At 42.2% G+C, this 17025-nt stretch overlaps 2 protein-coding genes across 3 annotated transcripts in view; one reads left to right on the top strand and one right to left on the bottom strand.

Moving 5' to 3' along the window:
- The window catches only part of TIMM23B (translocase of inner mitochondrial membrane 23 homolog B), a 36126-nt gene extending 26626 nt beyond the window's left edge, over positions 1 to 9500 (bottom strand). The window contains exons 1-4 of the mRNA XM_054035360.1: positions 9271 to 9500; positions 7948 to 8006; positions 2320 to 2413; positions 1972 to 2056 (exon numbers count right to left, since the gene is read on the bottom strand). Of these exons, the coding sequence (XP_053891335.1) occupies positions 1972 to 2056; positions 2320 to 2413; positions 7948 to 8006; positions 9271 to 9379 (347 nt within the window). The 5' untranslated portion in view covers positions 9380 to 9500. The remainder of the gene's footprint in view (positions 1 to 1971; positions 2057 to 2319; positions 2414 to 7947; positions 8007 to 9270) is intronic.
- Positions 9501 to 9724: 224 nt separating this feature from the next.
- The window catches only part of PARG (poly(ADP-ribose) glycohydrolase), a 115354-nt gene continuing 108053 nt past the window's right edge, over positions 9725 to 17025 (top strand). For both annotated transcript variants that reach the window (XM_054035358.1, XM_054035357.1), the window contains exons 1-3: positions 9725 to 10086; positions 12659 to 12725; positions 15134 to 16147. In XM_054035358.1, coding sequence (XP_053891333.1) covers positions 9876 to 10086; positions 12659 to 12725; positions 15134 to 16147 — 1292 coding nt within the window. In that variant the 5' untranslated portion in view covers positions 9725 to 9875. The remainder of the gene's footprint in view (positions 10087 to 12658; positions 12726 to 15133; positions 16148 to 17025) is intronic.

Below are 17025 nucleotides of genomic sequence, written 5' to 3'. Positions count from 1 at the left end.
CCCACCCCGCCATAAAGGTCTCCCCCTTACTTTCACAGAGATTGTGGAGCACACAGCAAGCAGAAATAACAATGGGGAGATTTCTTTGGCTGAGGTCAGAGCGAGTCAATAATGAACGCCAGCGACCTTTTAAACGGCCAAATGCACATTCTACCACCATTCTGCACTTGCTTAGCCTGTAGTTAAACAGCTCCTGACTCCTGTCCAGGCTGCCTGTGTACGGCTTCATAAGCCATGGCATTAAGGGGTAGGCTGGGTCCCCAAGAATAACTATGGGCATTTCAACATCCCCAACGGTTATTTTCTGGTCCGGAAAGTAAGTCCCTTGCTGCAGCCCTTTAAACAGAGTAGTGTTCCTGAAGACGCGAGCGTCATGAACCCTTCCCGCCCAGCCCGCGTTGATGTTGGTGAAACGTCCCTTGTGATCCACAAGTGCTTGCAGCACCATTGAAAAGTACCCCTTGCGGTTTATGTACTCGGTGGCTTGGTGCTCCGGTGCCAAGATAGGGATATGGGTTCCGTCTATTGCCCCACCACAGTTAGGGAATCCCATTGCAGCAAAACCATCCACTATAGCCTGCACATTTCCCAGAGTCACAAACTTTCGTAGCAGCACCTGAGTGATTGCTTTGGCTACTTGCATCACAGCAGCCCCCACAGTAGATTTGCCCACTCCAAATTGATTCCCGACTGACCGGTAGCTGTCTGGCGTTGCAAGCTTCCACAGGGCTATCGCCACGCGCTTCTCAACTGTGAGGGCTGCTCTCATCTTGGTATTCTGGCGTTTCAGGGCAGGGGACAGCAAGTCACAAAGTTCCATGAAAGTGCCCTTACGCATGCGAAAGTTCCGCAGCCACTGGGAATCGTCCCAGACCTGCAACACTATGCGGTCCCACCAGTCTGTGCTTGTTTCCCTTGCCCAGAATCGGCGTTCCATGGATAGAATCTGCCCCATTAACAACATGATCTCCAAAGCACCGGGGCCTGTGGTTTCACTGAATTCTGTATCCGTGTCTGTGTCCATGTCCTCATCATGCTGCCGCCGCCACTGCCTCCTCGCCTCGTTTCTCTGGTCCTGGCTGAGCATAAACTCCACGAGAACGCGCGAGGTGTTTACAATATTCATGACTGCTGTCTTGAGCTCAGCGGGCTCCAAGCTTGCCATGGTATGGAGTCTGCAGTGTTCACCCACCCAGGAAAAAAGGCGCGAAAATGGTTGTCTGCCGTCCGTTGCTTTCATGCAGGGAGGGAGGGAGGGAGGAGGTGAGGCTGTACCCAGAACCACCTGCGACGATGTTTTTTGTCCCATCAGGCACTGGGATCTTAACCCACAATCCCAATGGGCGCGGGAGACTGCGGGAACTATGGGATAGCTATGGAATTGCTACCCACAGTGCAACGGTGCAGAAATCGACGCTAGCCCCGGTACTTGGACGCACACCACCGAAGTAATGTGCTTAGTGTGGCCGCATCCATTTCGACTTTATACAACCTGTTTTTCAAATCCGAATTATCTAAATTCGGATTAATCCCGTAGTGTAGACATACCCATAGTCTCTGTAGTGTAGACATAGCCTAACCCTCTCCCTGCCTGATCCTGCAAAGGCTGGGAGTACTGAAGAAAGAGTACTCTGTTCCAAATAAGAGGAAAAACAAACGAATAGGTGGGTTTTCAATAAGCATCCAGGGAATGATTAATGCTTCACTTATTCTCTTTCCATACCACTTTCAGAAGGGTCAAACACCACCACCAAAGCTCATTAAAAAAGTAAAATCAGCACTTAACAGATTAACCAAGACATTTCACAACTCAATTAACCTAATACTGTATTTACTCTTTGTACAACTTGCCCCGCAGAAGAAGCAAATGTACTTTAGTTTTGTTATTGTAATATATTCAAAGTTAGCTTTGAGCCATTCTAATAACGATGGGGTGAAAGTATACATTTGTGGGTACATTTATATACTTACTGTACATTTCTAGGTTTGGACCAGGCCATGCTGTGTGTCTCCTTCAATCCCAGCCGCAGACCATTCAGTGCGCCAAATGCAGCACCTAGTGAATCATAACACTAGACATTACTTTATCAACAATACAGTAAATGGACAAACACATTCATTCCCAATCTTGTAAGTCTACAGACAACAGTCAGGTAGCCATTGCATATGTAAATACATACACAGTCTGCAGGGGGAAAACAAAACAAACAAAAAAACCTATAGGACAACATCTCTTCAGTTTTATTGTGTCATGTACTTGGGATTTAATACAGTAACATCAATCTTGCATTAAGATATACAGTAAATAGTCCCATATACCTGTCATACAACACCCTCCAATGGTAAAAAAGGCCAGCTCAAACCTTCCCCGAGTTTTGTTCGCTCCTGTAGGTAAGATAAACTCATCTGAATCCTGAAACAGAAGAAAAGGTAAGTGTTTATACATTTGTACTTTCCAAATAGGCATGGTTTCAGACACATCTCAAATTCTCTCTGTTGGCTTAACTAAAATAATTTTTTCACTTGACCAGAGTACTAAGGTTAAAAAACAAACACTTCCACATAAATGCTGCTGAACACCACAGAGGAAAAAAAATCAGTAATACTCTTGCTTCTCGATACTCTTGAATTATGTTACAGAAAAGTATTCAGATGGAATAGATTAGTTACAAATTCTAAAAAAGGGATATTTTAAATATGCAAGTGGATGAGATTCTCTTCCTAGACTAGTATTTCCAGCTAACTCAATATGAAGTGAAAAAGTCAAGAAACTCAGTATGCATTCATTAATCATTTGTACGATGTTTGTTTATTACTTATGCCTCTGAAAGCACCTATGCATTCTCCAACTAAATGCATACCAACATAATACAGCGTTCATTTTCTTTTTCTACTACTTTTATAGTTACTATAAAGAATCCCTTAGAGCAGTATAAGAGATCTATTCTGAGGATGCTAAGGGGCAAGGAATACAAAGCTATTGGTGGTTAAGCATTAAAAATGTACAAAGAGTGATGCACAAAGAAATCCACAAGTCTTTCCACAGAGGTGTTTCCGATTATCTTTTGGATGAATCTGCTGTACATCAATGGCAACCAATTGTAATGCCAAAATCAGGGCCGGCTCCAGGCACCAGCTTACCAAGCAGGTGCTTGGGGCGCCCACTTCGGAGAGGGGCGGCACATCCGGCTGACGGTCCCTCACTCCTGCTCTGAGCAAAGGACCTCCTGACAAATTGCTGCCGCAGATGGCGATCGCGGCTTTTTTGTTTTGTTTTCTTGTTTGGCTGCTTGGGGCGGCCAAAACCCTAGAGCCGGCCCTGGCCAAAATGTGGGTGTAGGAGGTCAATTACAGCGTTTGTTTGGCTTGCCAAGGTGAGATGGAAGAAGAAAGCAATATGACAGCTGCTTCTCTGGAGCATGCACATCAATAATAAAAGAATTCAGAAGATAGATTTTTTTTTTTTATAATTTGTTATGCAGTTTACAAGTCTAGCACAATATCTACCCTATATCCAATTAACATTTGAAAAAGGAAAATTGTAGTTTCACAGTTCTGTATTTTTTGTGAGTCAATATTGCATATTCCTTGGTAATTTATACTTCTGTGGTAAGATTTTCTTTAAGGTAGAAGTTTCCTTCTTCACTCTAGACATTAGATGTGGCATCTAACAGCTAGAATTCTAGAAAATTCTGAGTCATGTTATTAAGCGCACTATGAATTACAAAATGAAAGATAGCCACACTCATACACCATGACACCTAAATAGTATAAGTGTGTTTAAGAGGTCAGCAAATTCATTTTTCCCTACTAATTTTTAAGAGTAGTTATATTGTCTGTAGGCTCTCATTTCTTAAGCAATTAGGCATGTTAGCCATTATTAATTTGCCATACTGATATTGTAGAATATTTAACCAATTATCTTGAAATATAGTTTCAATAAACCTACCTGTAAGCTCAGAGGCTAGGCCCAGCCTACTGATTTTTAATATAATAATTCAAATGAAGAGGACATTAGTGGGCAACAAGCTGCATCAGTTTGTGGCTGAATTAAGAATGGTCTAAAGAGGTAAGCAATATCCTGGCACTCAACTTTATAGTTTATAAACAAAGCATATTGTCTAGGTTTTCTACAATCTCAGATCATACTGCATTCACTTAATTTTTGTGGTATTTTAGAAAAGGCAGTCTCCATAATCCTTCAGTTTTAGTTCTGCGTTATAAGAACTGAAGAACAAAATGATACAAAAGAGTAGAGAAGATGCAGCATGCTAGTTTGTCAAGATCATACTAGAAAATATCCCTTGTGTACTACTGCTGTAACAATGTTGTCCTGTAATCTCTTCCTGCAACAGCTCATAGTTAATCAAATTTCAGTAAATAAAATATCTACAATGAAAGTGGAAAATTGACAAACTTTCAATCCATAGCAAAGTTAAGCTTTATTCAGAGCTTTTCAATTAATTTTTTTTAAACTGGTACTGACCCAGTATCTATACTGACATGAAGTCAAAGGCATCCAAATTGCAGATGCCAAATAACCAACGCGCTCTCTGGGTTCTGAATTGTGATTTTTCCCTCCCTCTCCCCTTTTTGGCCATGTGAGGTGATGGTGTTTGTTTAGTGCAGTCGCTTAGATGCTACTTTTCTGAGATTTCCAAATGTTCATTCTGCTCTCAGCATAAATATTTTAGTAAAAATCTTATTTTGCTGCAGTTTAGATGTTTTAACTTTGCTTTCTGAATATCTAAATGAAGTATGGTCTTTTACTTCAGAGTTAGGGTAGGCTAGCTTCTACTTGTAACAAAGTGGGAATCTTCTATAATATTTTTATTAATCCTATGTGTATCTCTGTTTCCCCTATATTGTGCTGGCTACCCAGTGGTGGAAAGAGAACTGTTTGCTCTCAGGGCAGGCTAAGGCCGTGGCTACACTCGAAACTTCAAAGCGCTGCTCTCCCAGCACTGCAGGTACTCCGCCTCCACAAGGGGATTAGTTTACAGCCCAGCGCTGGGGCACTGTTTACACTGGCGCTTTACAGCGCTGTAACTTGCTGTGCTTACGGGGGTGTTTTTTCACACCCCTGAGCAAGAAAGTTGCAGCGCTGTAAAGCGCCAGTGTAGCCATAGCCTAAGAGACGGGTATGAATATGCCTACCTGTCTGAGGGCTGGTCTACACTGGGTGGGGGTGGGGGTTTGATCCAAGATACGCAACTTCAACTACGCGAATAGTGTAGCTGAAGTCAAAGTATTTTGGATTGAATTACCTGGGGTCCACATGGTGCGGGATCGATGGCCACGGCTCCCCCGTAGACTGCGCTACCACTGCTCGCTCTGGTGGAGTTCCAGAGTCGATGGTGAGCGCGTTCGGGGATCGATATATCGCGTCTTAACAAGATGCGATATATCAATCCCAGATAAATCAATCGATTGCTACCCGCCGTATCGGCGGGTAGTGAAGACATATCCTGAGTTTGAATGGATCATTTAAAAAAAGATTGGTCAGGCAGAGCCTTTATCAATAGAGAATCTGGAAAGACAATGGCAAAGCCAAATCACCAGGATGTTAACACCTAGCAACCAATGACCCAGAGGGAAATGGATCTTCCCACCTCTCAATAGGAAAGCTGAGCAAAATCCCCCATCTTGAGAACAAAGGACCAAGAAGGTGTGAAGTGAGAGGATAAGAGCTAGCTGCTGAAAGGAGTCTGGGCTCTCACCTGGGAACAGATCAAGGTCAGACAGAGACACAGAGGGCTAGTCTAAACTGGCAACGCTAAAGCGCTGCTGCAGCAGAGCGCTGGGAGAGAGCTCTCTCAGTGCTCTAAAAAACCCACCTCCACAAGGGGCATAGTTCCCAGCACTGGTGCACTGTCTACACTGGTGCTTTACAGTGCTGAAACATGCTGTACTCAGGGGCGTGTTTTTTCACACCCCTGCATGAGAAAGTTGCAGCCCTGTAAATTGCCAGTGCAGACAAGCCCAGAGTCTGAACATGGGGCTCACTATGCCCCCTGCCTTCACTAGCAGGACCAAGTACTGATTGCTCCAGATCCCTAAGTGGCCCCCTCAAGGATTGAACTCCTCCCCAGCCCAGCCAGGACTAGCAGTTGAGTCCAGGGCAGGGTAGGAGCCACCAGCCGGGTCTTCCCCAGTCCCAACCCCTGCCCCACAGTGATTTACCTCTCTGCCAGCTACCCTGGCACCCAAAATATACTGCTGGGGAGAGTCGCATGACTGCTCTTGTGGCTTCCCTGTCAAAGTAATTTTTCTGCGGGGAAGCAAGGAAATATGTAGGGGACATGAATTCTGCGCATCCACAGTGGCGCAGAATTCCCCCAGGAGCAGATAACCAAGGCAAATCTGCCAGTCGTGGGCCTGGCAGTAGGTGTAAAGACTTATAGGATTTTCCAAATTCAAGATGACTGACTACCCTAGATATGTCGATATAACAGATGAAGAGGAAGTAAGAAGTCAAGTACTATTTCTAGTGGTTTATACAGTACAGGTTTTTACTTTTAAATAAAATCTTTGAATAGAATACAAGTGCTGTTTTCTTTTACTTAAATTAAGTTTGATTCACCACTGAGGTTACAGAACATTTAGTGTGTGCCTCCTGAAACCTTTGCAATTCCCAAACTCACTGAATGGAAGCTCTTTTGAAGAGAGTTGTTACTTTTGCTATCTTAAGAGTGAGCACGTGTTAACACTCATGCAAAATAAAAGACCGGTGCTAGATCAGAAGAGTAACACATACTGCTGTACTTGTTTAGCCAAACAGATTTCCTTAAGTAGCAGTTCCCTCCCCTGACCCAGCAAAGCTCCTAGATATTTTAGATGTGACAAAGTGTCTTTATTAAGATCATACTACAAGCTATTTGTACTAAACATCTGTTCAAAACTGAGGACATAAAGAAGCAGCTATCTTCTTTGGGATATTTTTGCCATATTTAATACAACTGGATGAAACTGGGAAGCAAATGAGGTTTTCTGTAATTGTTTAGTTTGATTTTATCTTCTGATGGTCTACAGAATTTGCATATTACCTAGATCTCGGGCAGATTAAATATAATACCAAAGCTGGGAACGGGCAACAGGGGATGAATCACTTGATGATGATTACCTGTTCTGTTCATTCCCTCTGAAGCACCTGGCTACTGTCCAAAGACAGGATACTGGGCTTAATGGACCTTTGGTCTGAACCAATATGGCCATTCTTATGTTAACTTTCTGCAAAATTAATTTTGCAGACAATTTTTAGCTTAAAAATAATCCTGCTTTCTTAAAGTTATATTTAATTTAGTAATATTAGTGGTTTTAATTGAGAAGTATGTTGTACTCAGTTGAGCATTTTGAGGTGACATCAAGTCTACACTGCCCTTGTACACTAAAATATTTGGATATTCCCAAAACATTTTTCTTATAAACACTATTGTTTCATAAATCAGCTGTGAGTTATTTTATAAGGGATACTTTTAAACTAAACTAATTCTGATGTAGGTGTTCTCTCCTCTTGGGTGTAGGATCCAGCAAAGGGCAATGATTAAGTGTAGTATCATCAGTTTCACAACTGATACATCCCTTGTGGGGTACTATATCTTGACCTGGAAGGAAGCATGACTTAAGATTCTAGAAATTCCATTTCTAATTTGGACTAATTCACACTCTGTCCCTAAACTGGATTTCTCCTCTCAGGCACTATGAAATCAAGAAGTTGTACTAAGTACTGTGCTGAAACTCAGTTCTCAGACTTCAAGTGATCAATAGTATAAAATTTGTATGGAACCATATTAAGTTTTAAGTTTTCTGCTTAGTTCAATTTGTCGCTGATATAGAAGAGAAAAATCAGACCTCTTTACTTTAGGAAAAGCAGCTCTACACAAGGGAAACAGTAACTCATTTAAGAGAACTGACTTAATAGGATCAAAATAGAAACATGCTTCTTACCTGTATTAAATATCTGGGATCCACACTTAAATAAGGAGACAAAGGGCTCATTCCAGTTACTGAAAGAGGAAGAAAAAGAACTTTGTTACTGAAATCAGTATGAGCAATAGCTCCAAGACTGAGGCAGAAACGGGGATGGGAAGATGGTTGAGGAAAGAGGGTAGTAGTTATTTTGATCCGGTCATTTAAAATCCATGTTTCAGTTAATTAAAACTGTCATCACTATTATTTGATATCTCCAGTACATACACATTTCTACAGTAATAATATACTGCATGACACAGAGGAGACAAACACCATGATCAAGGAAGTGGTTATTGGGAAACCTGGGTTCTATTCTCTACTCCACCACTGACATACGGTGTGACCTTAGAAAGTCACTTAACTTCTGCCTCCATTTCCCCATCTGTGAAATGGGATGATGATACTTACCTACCTTTGTAAACATTTTTGTAAATCAATTTATCTATAGACAGACTGGTACAAGTTGTATAGATTATTCTTAAGTGCAAAAGTTACAAATTTATTTTATTCTTTAAATCTACAGCCAGGCTGAGATGGGCAGGATGATATTTTGTCCAAAAATCAACCTGTGGACTCCCTAAAACAAGTAATTAAAAGTGTACTATAGAGCCAATTGCTTAAGTCATAGTTAACTGTCAAATTCATTCAACTATATATAAAGTCTTGTATAGGTCAGCTCAAACTGATTTTTTTCTTAAACTAAGCAAGGCCCCCTTATCTGCTTATCACTCCCAGCAAGGATGCGATCACTCATGTTTCTGTGCCAAAAGCAGCTTGTATGAATAAATACTGGCCACCCGCTCAGGCACCACGCTAGTAATAGCGGATGGAAACACAGATAGTCAAAGCGGCCAGGGCCTCAGCTCACATCCTCGATTGCGTGCCGGCTCTTGACGCCCCCCCTACACAAGCACTGGCTTCTCTGCGATTGCCCAAGGCTCGGATTCCGCAGAGGACAGCTCACCCCGCCCGGTACCCGTGCAACCCGCGTGACTGGTGCTAGCTGCTTCTCAGGGCTCGAGTCAGTTTCAGGTACCGGTGCGCCCCCCCGGGAGGGTTACTGCGGATGTTCTCGCGGTTACTGCGCCGCCAGCTTCCCCATTTCCCCCTTACTAGAGCCCTCCTCTATCCCCGCCCGCGTGCCCCGGTTCTGCCCCGTGGCCTCGAGTCCCGCCCGTCCCCGGGGATATAAGAGCGGGGGAGGGGGAGCTCCGCGGGGGGCACGGGCTGCGGGAGCCCCCGGCCGAGCGTGGCGGGAAGGGCAGGAGGCCGGGCCCGGCCCGGCCGGCGGATACTCACACGGCACCCTGGCCAGGTCCGCGTGGGAATAGCCCGGGCCCCCGGCTCCTCCAGCACCGAACAGGCCGCCGAGGCCTGAGCCCTTCGAGTTGCCACCGCCGCCCTCCATGTAGCCGCCTTTGGACAGGGCCTGGCCCTGACCGAGTCAACGAACAACCTCCCCAGCGACCCCTCCCTCGCCCGCTGCTACTGCTGCCGCCGTAAAGCGAGTACTTAGCGCCGCAGCTTTCACGTCTCCTGTTCCGCTTTACGACGGACCGGGACGTGTTGCTTTACGGTCCAAGGAGGCGGGGCGGCGGAGGAACTGTTGCTATGGGGAGAGGGGGAGACATTTTGAGGTGTGTGGCCGCGGCCCCTGCTCCCCCATTGGCCTGAGTCCAGCCCCCAGTTGGGGCCCTGTTCCTTGTCCGCTTACTACTCCCGGAAGGTTTGGGGTGCGGGAGAGCCGGGCGAGCTGCTCCCGCCCCTCCACGCGCCTTCGGCAGCAGGAGGATGTGGAGGGGAAGGACCCCTGCTGTCTCTCCTTTGGGGGCTGCCTCTCCTTCCTGGTGAGCCCAGCGCCGCAGCGCGTTTGGGGGTGCGCGGAGCGGGGGGGTCTCCTAAGCATGAGTGCAGGGGCTGAGTGTGAAACCCCCAGGAAGAGAGTCAGGTTGGGCCCCCCCGCGTCCTCCAGTCGCGGCTCGGAGAAAGAGCAGCCCCCTTCCTTGGACAGAAAAGGGACACTGCAGCCTCCGCCTCCTGCCCCTCCCCCCCGGGAACGAGGGCCCAGAAGCAGCGGTAATAGCCAAAGCTTGGCAGCCACGGTGGGGAACAAAGGTTTGTGCCACCCGCCTCCTTTTAACCTTCTTCTGTGTATCTCTTTCTGTGGCTGTTTTTCGTCTCCTGTTTGACTTGGTGTGGGGGGAGAAGCCTTTCCCTGTATGTGTGTGTAACTGTGATTTCCCCCACCCCCATGTCCATCGGAGAAGCCAAGATTGTACTAAGTGCACAGAGACAAGTATGTTGTTCAGTCTTCTGATTGTTTTGTTTGCTTTCATGTACACCTCTACCTCGGTATAACGCTGTCCTCGGGAGCCAAAAAATCTTACCACTTTATAGGTGAAACCACGTTATTTTGAACTTGCTGTGATCCAAGTGCGCAGTGCCACCCCCCCCCCACCCCCCAGCACTGCTTTACTGTGTTATATCCGAATTTGTGTTATATCGGGTCACGTTATATCGAGGTAGCGGTGTACTTTAAATAAACAGGGCAAATGGTGTCTTTACTACTACTCCCTACTTGTCACCATCTTGCCTATAGAAACAGTTAGTTTCCCCCTTTTTTCGTAGAGTTAGACTTGCTAAGATTTGATACTTTTTATAATCTTTCATAAAATAGTTTTGCTAGATGTACATTGAGAGTATCAGTTAACCTAGTTAGAAAACTGACCAGTTTTCAAATATTTAAAGTGCTATCTGCATGATGAATTTAATGGAGAGAAATGCTTATGTTAAATTATAAGGGATTCATCTGTTTAAATAGCCAAAAGTTTCTCATGTTCATCCAGATCTGATCATCCAAATCGTGTTCATCCATGGGGATTACAGGAAGTAATGACTGTCAGATTTAAACATTGGAGGCCATTGTAGTGATGAGATTTGGTTGTTGTAGAGGTGAATGAAAAGAAAAAGACAGGGATACAGACAAAGTAGAAATGAAGCCAGAGGAGGGAAAGTACTACACCCCAACAAATTAAGAACTTTGTGACTTGCAACTTGCGAGTTTCTTGGCTGCTCTGCAGGTTTTTATTCCTCCAGAACTTCAGATTGTTTACTGGAGTAGCCCAGTTAGTTAAAAGGCTTCAACTAAATGCTTTATGCAGTGGATTGTATCAAGGTGAAGATTTAAGTCTTGGTGGGTTGTACCATCATATTTGGGGCTTTTCAGCAGCAATCCAGTTAGGACAAATATATAGATTGTCAATTACCTTAATATATTTTGAACTTAAAATTCTACTTCTGATTTAGAAATCTGATTTTTGTTGGAAGATTTTGGTTAATAAGACAGATTCTCTTCTACCTTTCCTTATGTGCTGTCTTACCTGCATAATACTAAAATGTAAAATATAAAATATCAATAAAAATGGTAGCATTCAGTTACATACACTTAAAAGTACAAATTTTAAAGTCTGTCCCTCCTAAAACTGGACATACATTTCAAGAAATTTTCTGGTATGAAAGGATGCGTGGGTTGCACGTTCACAAAGGAAAAAAGAAATGAGCAAGTTACATGCATTCTCTATTTTGAACTTTGGAATGACTGAGTGCATAAACTACAGCTGCTTCAGCTCATTTTTAATACTCTCAGTATTACAAGGCCCAGGTTTCATTGTACAATGTTTACAAATTGGCTTTATCAGTCAAGTATAATATGATACTAAAATTGTATGAAGAGCACACGAAGTTCAACTTAGTGGGGGTGTTGAGGATCTTGTTCCACCCCTTCTTGACTTCACTCCCTGCCCCACGCATTCTGAAAGTTCAGTGGGTAGAATGTGTCTGTCAGTGTTCACTGCTTATGGGTATGTGTGCACGACATAGACTGTGTCAGCATAGCCCCATATAGTAGACGCAGCCTGCACTGACAGAAGAGGTTTTCCTGTTGGGGTAGGCCTCCCTCAAAATGTTAGCTGAGTTGTCAGAAACTCTCTTCTCTCAATGTAGCTGTGTCTGCTTTGGGGATTATGTCGGCATAGCTATGTAATTTTCTACGCCATAGCTACGTGGTTTTTTATACCCCTGATAGACAGAGCTATGCCAATATAATTTTCAAGAGTAGACTAAACCTAGCCACTGATCAATACAGTTTTATTTGGAGCAGTGGTGGCAGAAGAGAAGCAAGACTGACTATCTTAATTTTGCTATGTAAGGATCCAGGGCGTGTCTTTTTCCCATCTACTAAAGGCGTATGTTGGCATCAATAGCTAAAGATACAGAAGCATCTAATATTCATGTCTGAGAAGTGAATACATCAAGAGCCGCAGTATGGGTAAGGTAATTTTCCAACCCATTCCATTGAGTCCAGCCAATTACTTTGTATTCATTGTGAATACTAAGTAGCCAATGCACTTACCCTGCTTTGCAGATAATCCTGGGATGGGGAGGAAAGAAACCTGTGACTGTATCCTAAAAGCAAAACTGGAGTTTATAGGGAATACAAGAACTAATTACAGATGTGAAATCTATATGTGATGTAATATTGCATCATTAGTCTGGATGATGCCTGAAGCAGTTATGGTAATGAAAACTTAATTTAGATGTTTTACTTGTAGCTGATACAAAATGTAAACTTCATGGTTTTTGGTAATATTGCAATTTGTGTCCTAATATACATAGTATGTTTTTTCAGTTTACAAACAAAGGACAATTACCACTTGGATGGAGAATAAAGGACCCAAGACAACTGAGTTAAAGAGGTAAAAGCTATACTATAAACTGCTTGAAAGATTTTTTTTTTTTTTTTTTAATTAATGGAACAATTCTTTTAACGGTCTCTAAAGAGGATTTGTGTCAGAAGATTTATTATAACTTACTAACATAATCATTTTATTCCAGAATAGAAGTAGGACTATTGTAGATACGGCTCTGCTTTCATTTTGGTATAACATAGAGCAGGGGTTGGCAACCTTTCAGAAGTGGGGTGCCAAGTCTTCATTTATTCACTGTAATTTAAGGTTTAACGTGCCAGTAATGCATTTTAACATTTTTAGAAGGTCTCTCTCTGTAAGTCTAGATTATATAACTAAACTATTGTTGTATGTAAAGTAAATAATAGTGCAGTGAGGTGAGTGGGGCTGGCAGCTGGTATCCCAGGCCAGCAGCCAGCTGGCAGGGGGCCAGTGGCCAGGACCCCAGACTTGCAGTGAGCTGAACGGGGCCAGAGGCCGGGACCCCTTCTTTCTGCCAGCTCCTGCCAGACAGGGTCTCAGCTGCCGGCCCCGCTCAGCCTGCTGCCGGCCCCGCTCAGCCTGCTGCCGGCCTGGGGTTCCGTTCATCCAGGCCGGCAGTGGGCTGAGTGGGGCCGGCAGCCGGGACCCTGGCTGGCAGCAGAGTGCCACTAAAAATTGGCTCGCGTGCCGCCGGTTGCTGACCCCTGACATAGAGCATTAATAAATCAAAGCTCTTGGTGCAATCCTGTTTTCAGCAAATAGTTTTGCTGTTCCTACAGCTTTTAGGATAATAATCAGTTCTGATGTAAGGTGGTGCATCTCCATTGACTGTGTTCAAGTTGTAGCTACTCACATATGGGTTTAGTTTGAAGCATACTCTCCTTGCTGAGTATGAATGTCCAATCTTGCTTTCATAAACTTATTCATAGGCTGGTGTGACAGTATCACTATTACAAATACACCTCTACCCCAATATAACATGAATTCGGATATACCGCGGTAAAGCAGTGCTCAATGAGTAGAGAAACTGATGTAGGTATACAGATTAATGGACGTAGATGTGAATATTGTAAGATGAAAGCCACCAAACTCTTTTTAGTTGTAACTAGTGTTCTTGTAGCTTCTGCGCTTTCAGTGTCAGGTCTTGAGCAGTGGCCCATTTATCCTGTTTATTTGGATTGCTTAGTTCATAGTACGCAACAAGTAATCCATTTATTCATCCATAGTATCTTCTAAGAACAGCAGAATATTATCATTTATTGAGGGGGCTGCTGACTTTCAGTAGCTTATCAAAATGAGTTTAGACAAAGAGTTTATAAACTATAACAATCAGTAATTTCCCTTTTTTATCTTTTAGATGATGAAAGATTAAGGAAAAACCTAACAAACTACTGTCTAACATTTGATCTATGTTACTTATAGACAATTCTATAATAGAACCTTCTATATGAAGATCTTAAAGTTCTGTATAAACATTTATTTAGTTTTACACCGTCTCTTTGCTATAGATATCTATTTTTATACAGATTTACAGATGAGTACATGTAGGTACAGAAAGGTGAAGTGATTTGCTCATTGCTGCTTGGGTTCATGCTGGGAATATAAACTAAATCTTTTGAATCACAGACCTGATATTTAATCAGCAGATCATGTCTCTGTTCACTCTTACTGTAATATTTAGTCTAGAACTAACTTAGCTGTAAAATAACAACACATTTAGTAAATATCACTTTTTATTAAACTGCAGACTGTTTAGGACTGCTACATCCAAGAATTATTATGCATAAATGTATAAACTGGATGCATGTGGAGTAGGAGTAGAGGTATATATGACATTGGTGAGAAAATAACTAAATTATTATGTCCAGTTCTGGTGTCCATACTTTTAAACATGTGTAGAAAAATTGCTGAATGTTCAGAGAGAAGCTACAAAAATGATTTGAGGTCTGGGAAACATAGTTATTCAATTGAGCTAGTTAAATCATATTGTATTTAGATGATCAAAAACACAGTTAAGAGATGAGTTGATCATGGCCTCGAATGACCTATATTGACAGAAAAGAGACCTCATTTATGATAGCAGAAAAGACATAACAAGATTCAGTGGCTGGAAAGTGAAGATAGAAAAATTTAATTGGAAGTAAGATGTGACATTTTAACTGTGAGGATAATCAACCACTGGAACAGATGACTGAGAGAAGTAACTAATTCATCATCTGACTTTGAACCTTTAACAGGAGACATGTTATCTTTTTAAAAGATATACTCTAGTTTAGCTGTAAGTTATTGGACTTTACTGCTGATGTTACTGGGGTAAAATTCTGTGGTTTGTCTTACATGATTGTAGTAGTCCCTCTGGCCTTTAAATCTACAAATAAGAATTTCATTTTGCAAGAAACAGTTAAACCCAGCTTTTCAAATCTTTTCTTCCACAGTTTGCAGAGCAAAACTAATAGCACAGGAGCAGATCCCAAGATGACTTCTGTTAAAAAGGATAACTTGTGTGAGCATGATGTTAAAAAGCTAGAGAATATTTGTCCACAAAGCTATCCAACAAAATCTGTGGAAATGAGTACGAAACTTGTAAATCTGCCTCAGACTGGCAACCTGTGTAAATGGGAGGCAGAGGGGCCATGCAGAGATCAGTCATCAGACATAGAGCCTGTTAAAGGGACCGGGTCTGGAGATCAGTTTAAAAATGCCAATATTGATCACATGCACAAAACTGGCAAGCAGGTTCACAGAGGTAGTGAAGAAAATAGTGACAATTGGACTCACAGGAAATTATCATCAGGCAGGTCTGTGAAGATGGCAAATACAAAACATCCATTGAAAGACAGTGAAACAGAAGGAAAAGTAACTTCATGTAATCCACAGCAGCTAAAGAGCTGCAATCCTGTCCATGTAGTCTGTGTGACTAGTGAACAAGAGGAGGTGGATGTAGTTCCAGAAAGCCCACTTTCAGATGTTTGCAGTGATACTTGTGTATCTGATATCAGAGGTCCAGGAAAACTGAACAAATATCAAAGTAGTTCAGGAGATTCGCATGCTTTTGAGAAAGAAAGTGAACCGGAGTCACCAATGGATGTAGATAATTCCAAGAATAGCTGCCAGGGCTCAGAAGCTGATGAAGAAACAAGTCAATTTCTTGATGAGCAAGAGGATGTTGACACATCAAAAGCTGCAAGCAAATCTTCCAGGTTTCAGCAAGGGAATGCTGACCCAGAGTTGAGAAGGTCACCGTTTTCTTCCAAATGTTGTGAAGGTGCTCGATATAACCTCCATTTTGAAGGGACGGATGACTCTGTCAAAGAGGATGAATTGCATACGAAGTCATATGGGATCTCTCCCACTCTTTCATCAGAATGCAAAGGTGCAAAACACTGTGGGAAGAAGGACTCGAAAATCACTGCCCATTTCATGAGGATACCCAGAACAGAGGAGAAAAGGTAACCTTTGTTTGTCCTCTTCCTTCTTTCCCTTTTAAATATATTTCTTTTCAGTAATAACACAGTAGTTGTTTTATTATCCTCTAAGCAGATTTGCAAAATTTACATAAAAATGAAGAAACCATTGCTATAAAAACAGCAGATAATTTCAAAAATATTTATATAACCTTATTTCAAGGTTACACAATAACAGCTTGTCTTGTGCCATTTCTAGAACACAGAAGAAATATTAAGGTCATGAATTAATACTGACCTTCTAAAGCCAGAGTAATGCAAAGTGCTTCTCTGTATATCTTGTCAAGACATTGTTTAGAATAATTAGATTTTAATACATGGAAACACATGATGGCACAGGACATCTTTGACAAAGAATAGCTTTACTATTCATTGTTTAGTAAATTGTAATAGCAGGGTTCTTCTAAAATAAAGAGGTGGTACGTATTTTCTTTTGATATATCTTGGCAAACGAGTACTGTGAATTGTGGAATGACTTCTGACTGTTACATATATGAGCTTGAATACAAGTGAAATTTTTCTTTCTAAAGAATTAGTATGATCATAGAACCAAATTAAATTCCTAATGTAATTCCATTGAAGTCAATAGATTTATAGCAAGGATGAATCTGGCCTACTGAGCTATAACACAGTCTAATACAATTTAGTAGCTCTTATCTGCTTTTAAAGAGATCCAGTGGACCAATCCTTAAATACACTGATAATCTATTTTTGAGGTGTTTTTGGGTAAAGAATGTAAGCCACTGATCAAGAAGATTTCCTTCAAACTTCAATTGTTCCTTTGTCAATGATCAATATTAAAAAAAAAGATGTTAGATTTTTGTATGTGCATTCGTCTAATGCAAAGAAAGCAGAAGCTACAA

This window comes from Malaclemys terrapin, chromosome 7, assembly GCF_027887155.1.
Source record: "Malaclemys terrapin pileata isolate rMalTer1 chromosome 7, rMalTer1.hap1, whole genome shotgun sequence".
Lineage (NCBI taxonomy): Eukaryota > Metazoa > Chordata > Testudines > Emydidae > Malaclemys > Malaclemys terrapin.
Note: the sequence above shows the minus strand (reverse complement) of the source record. Positions and strands in the feature narration are given on the sequence as shown.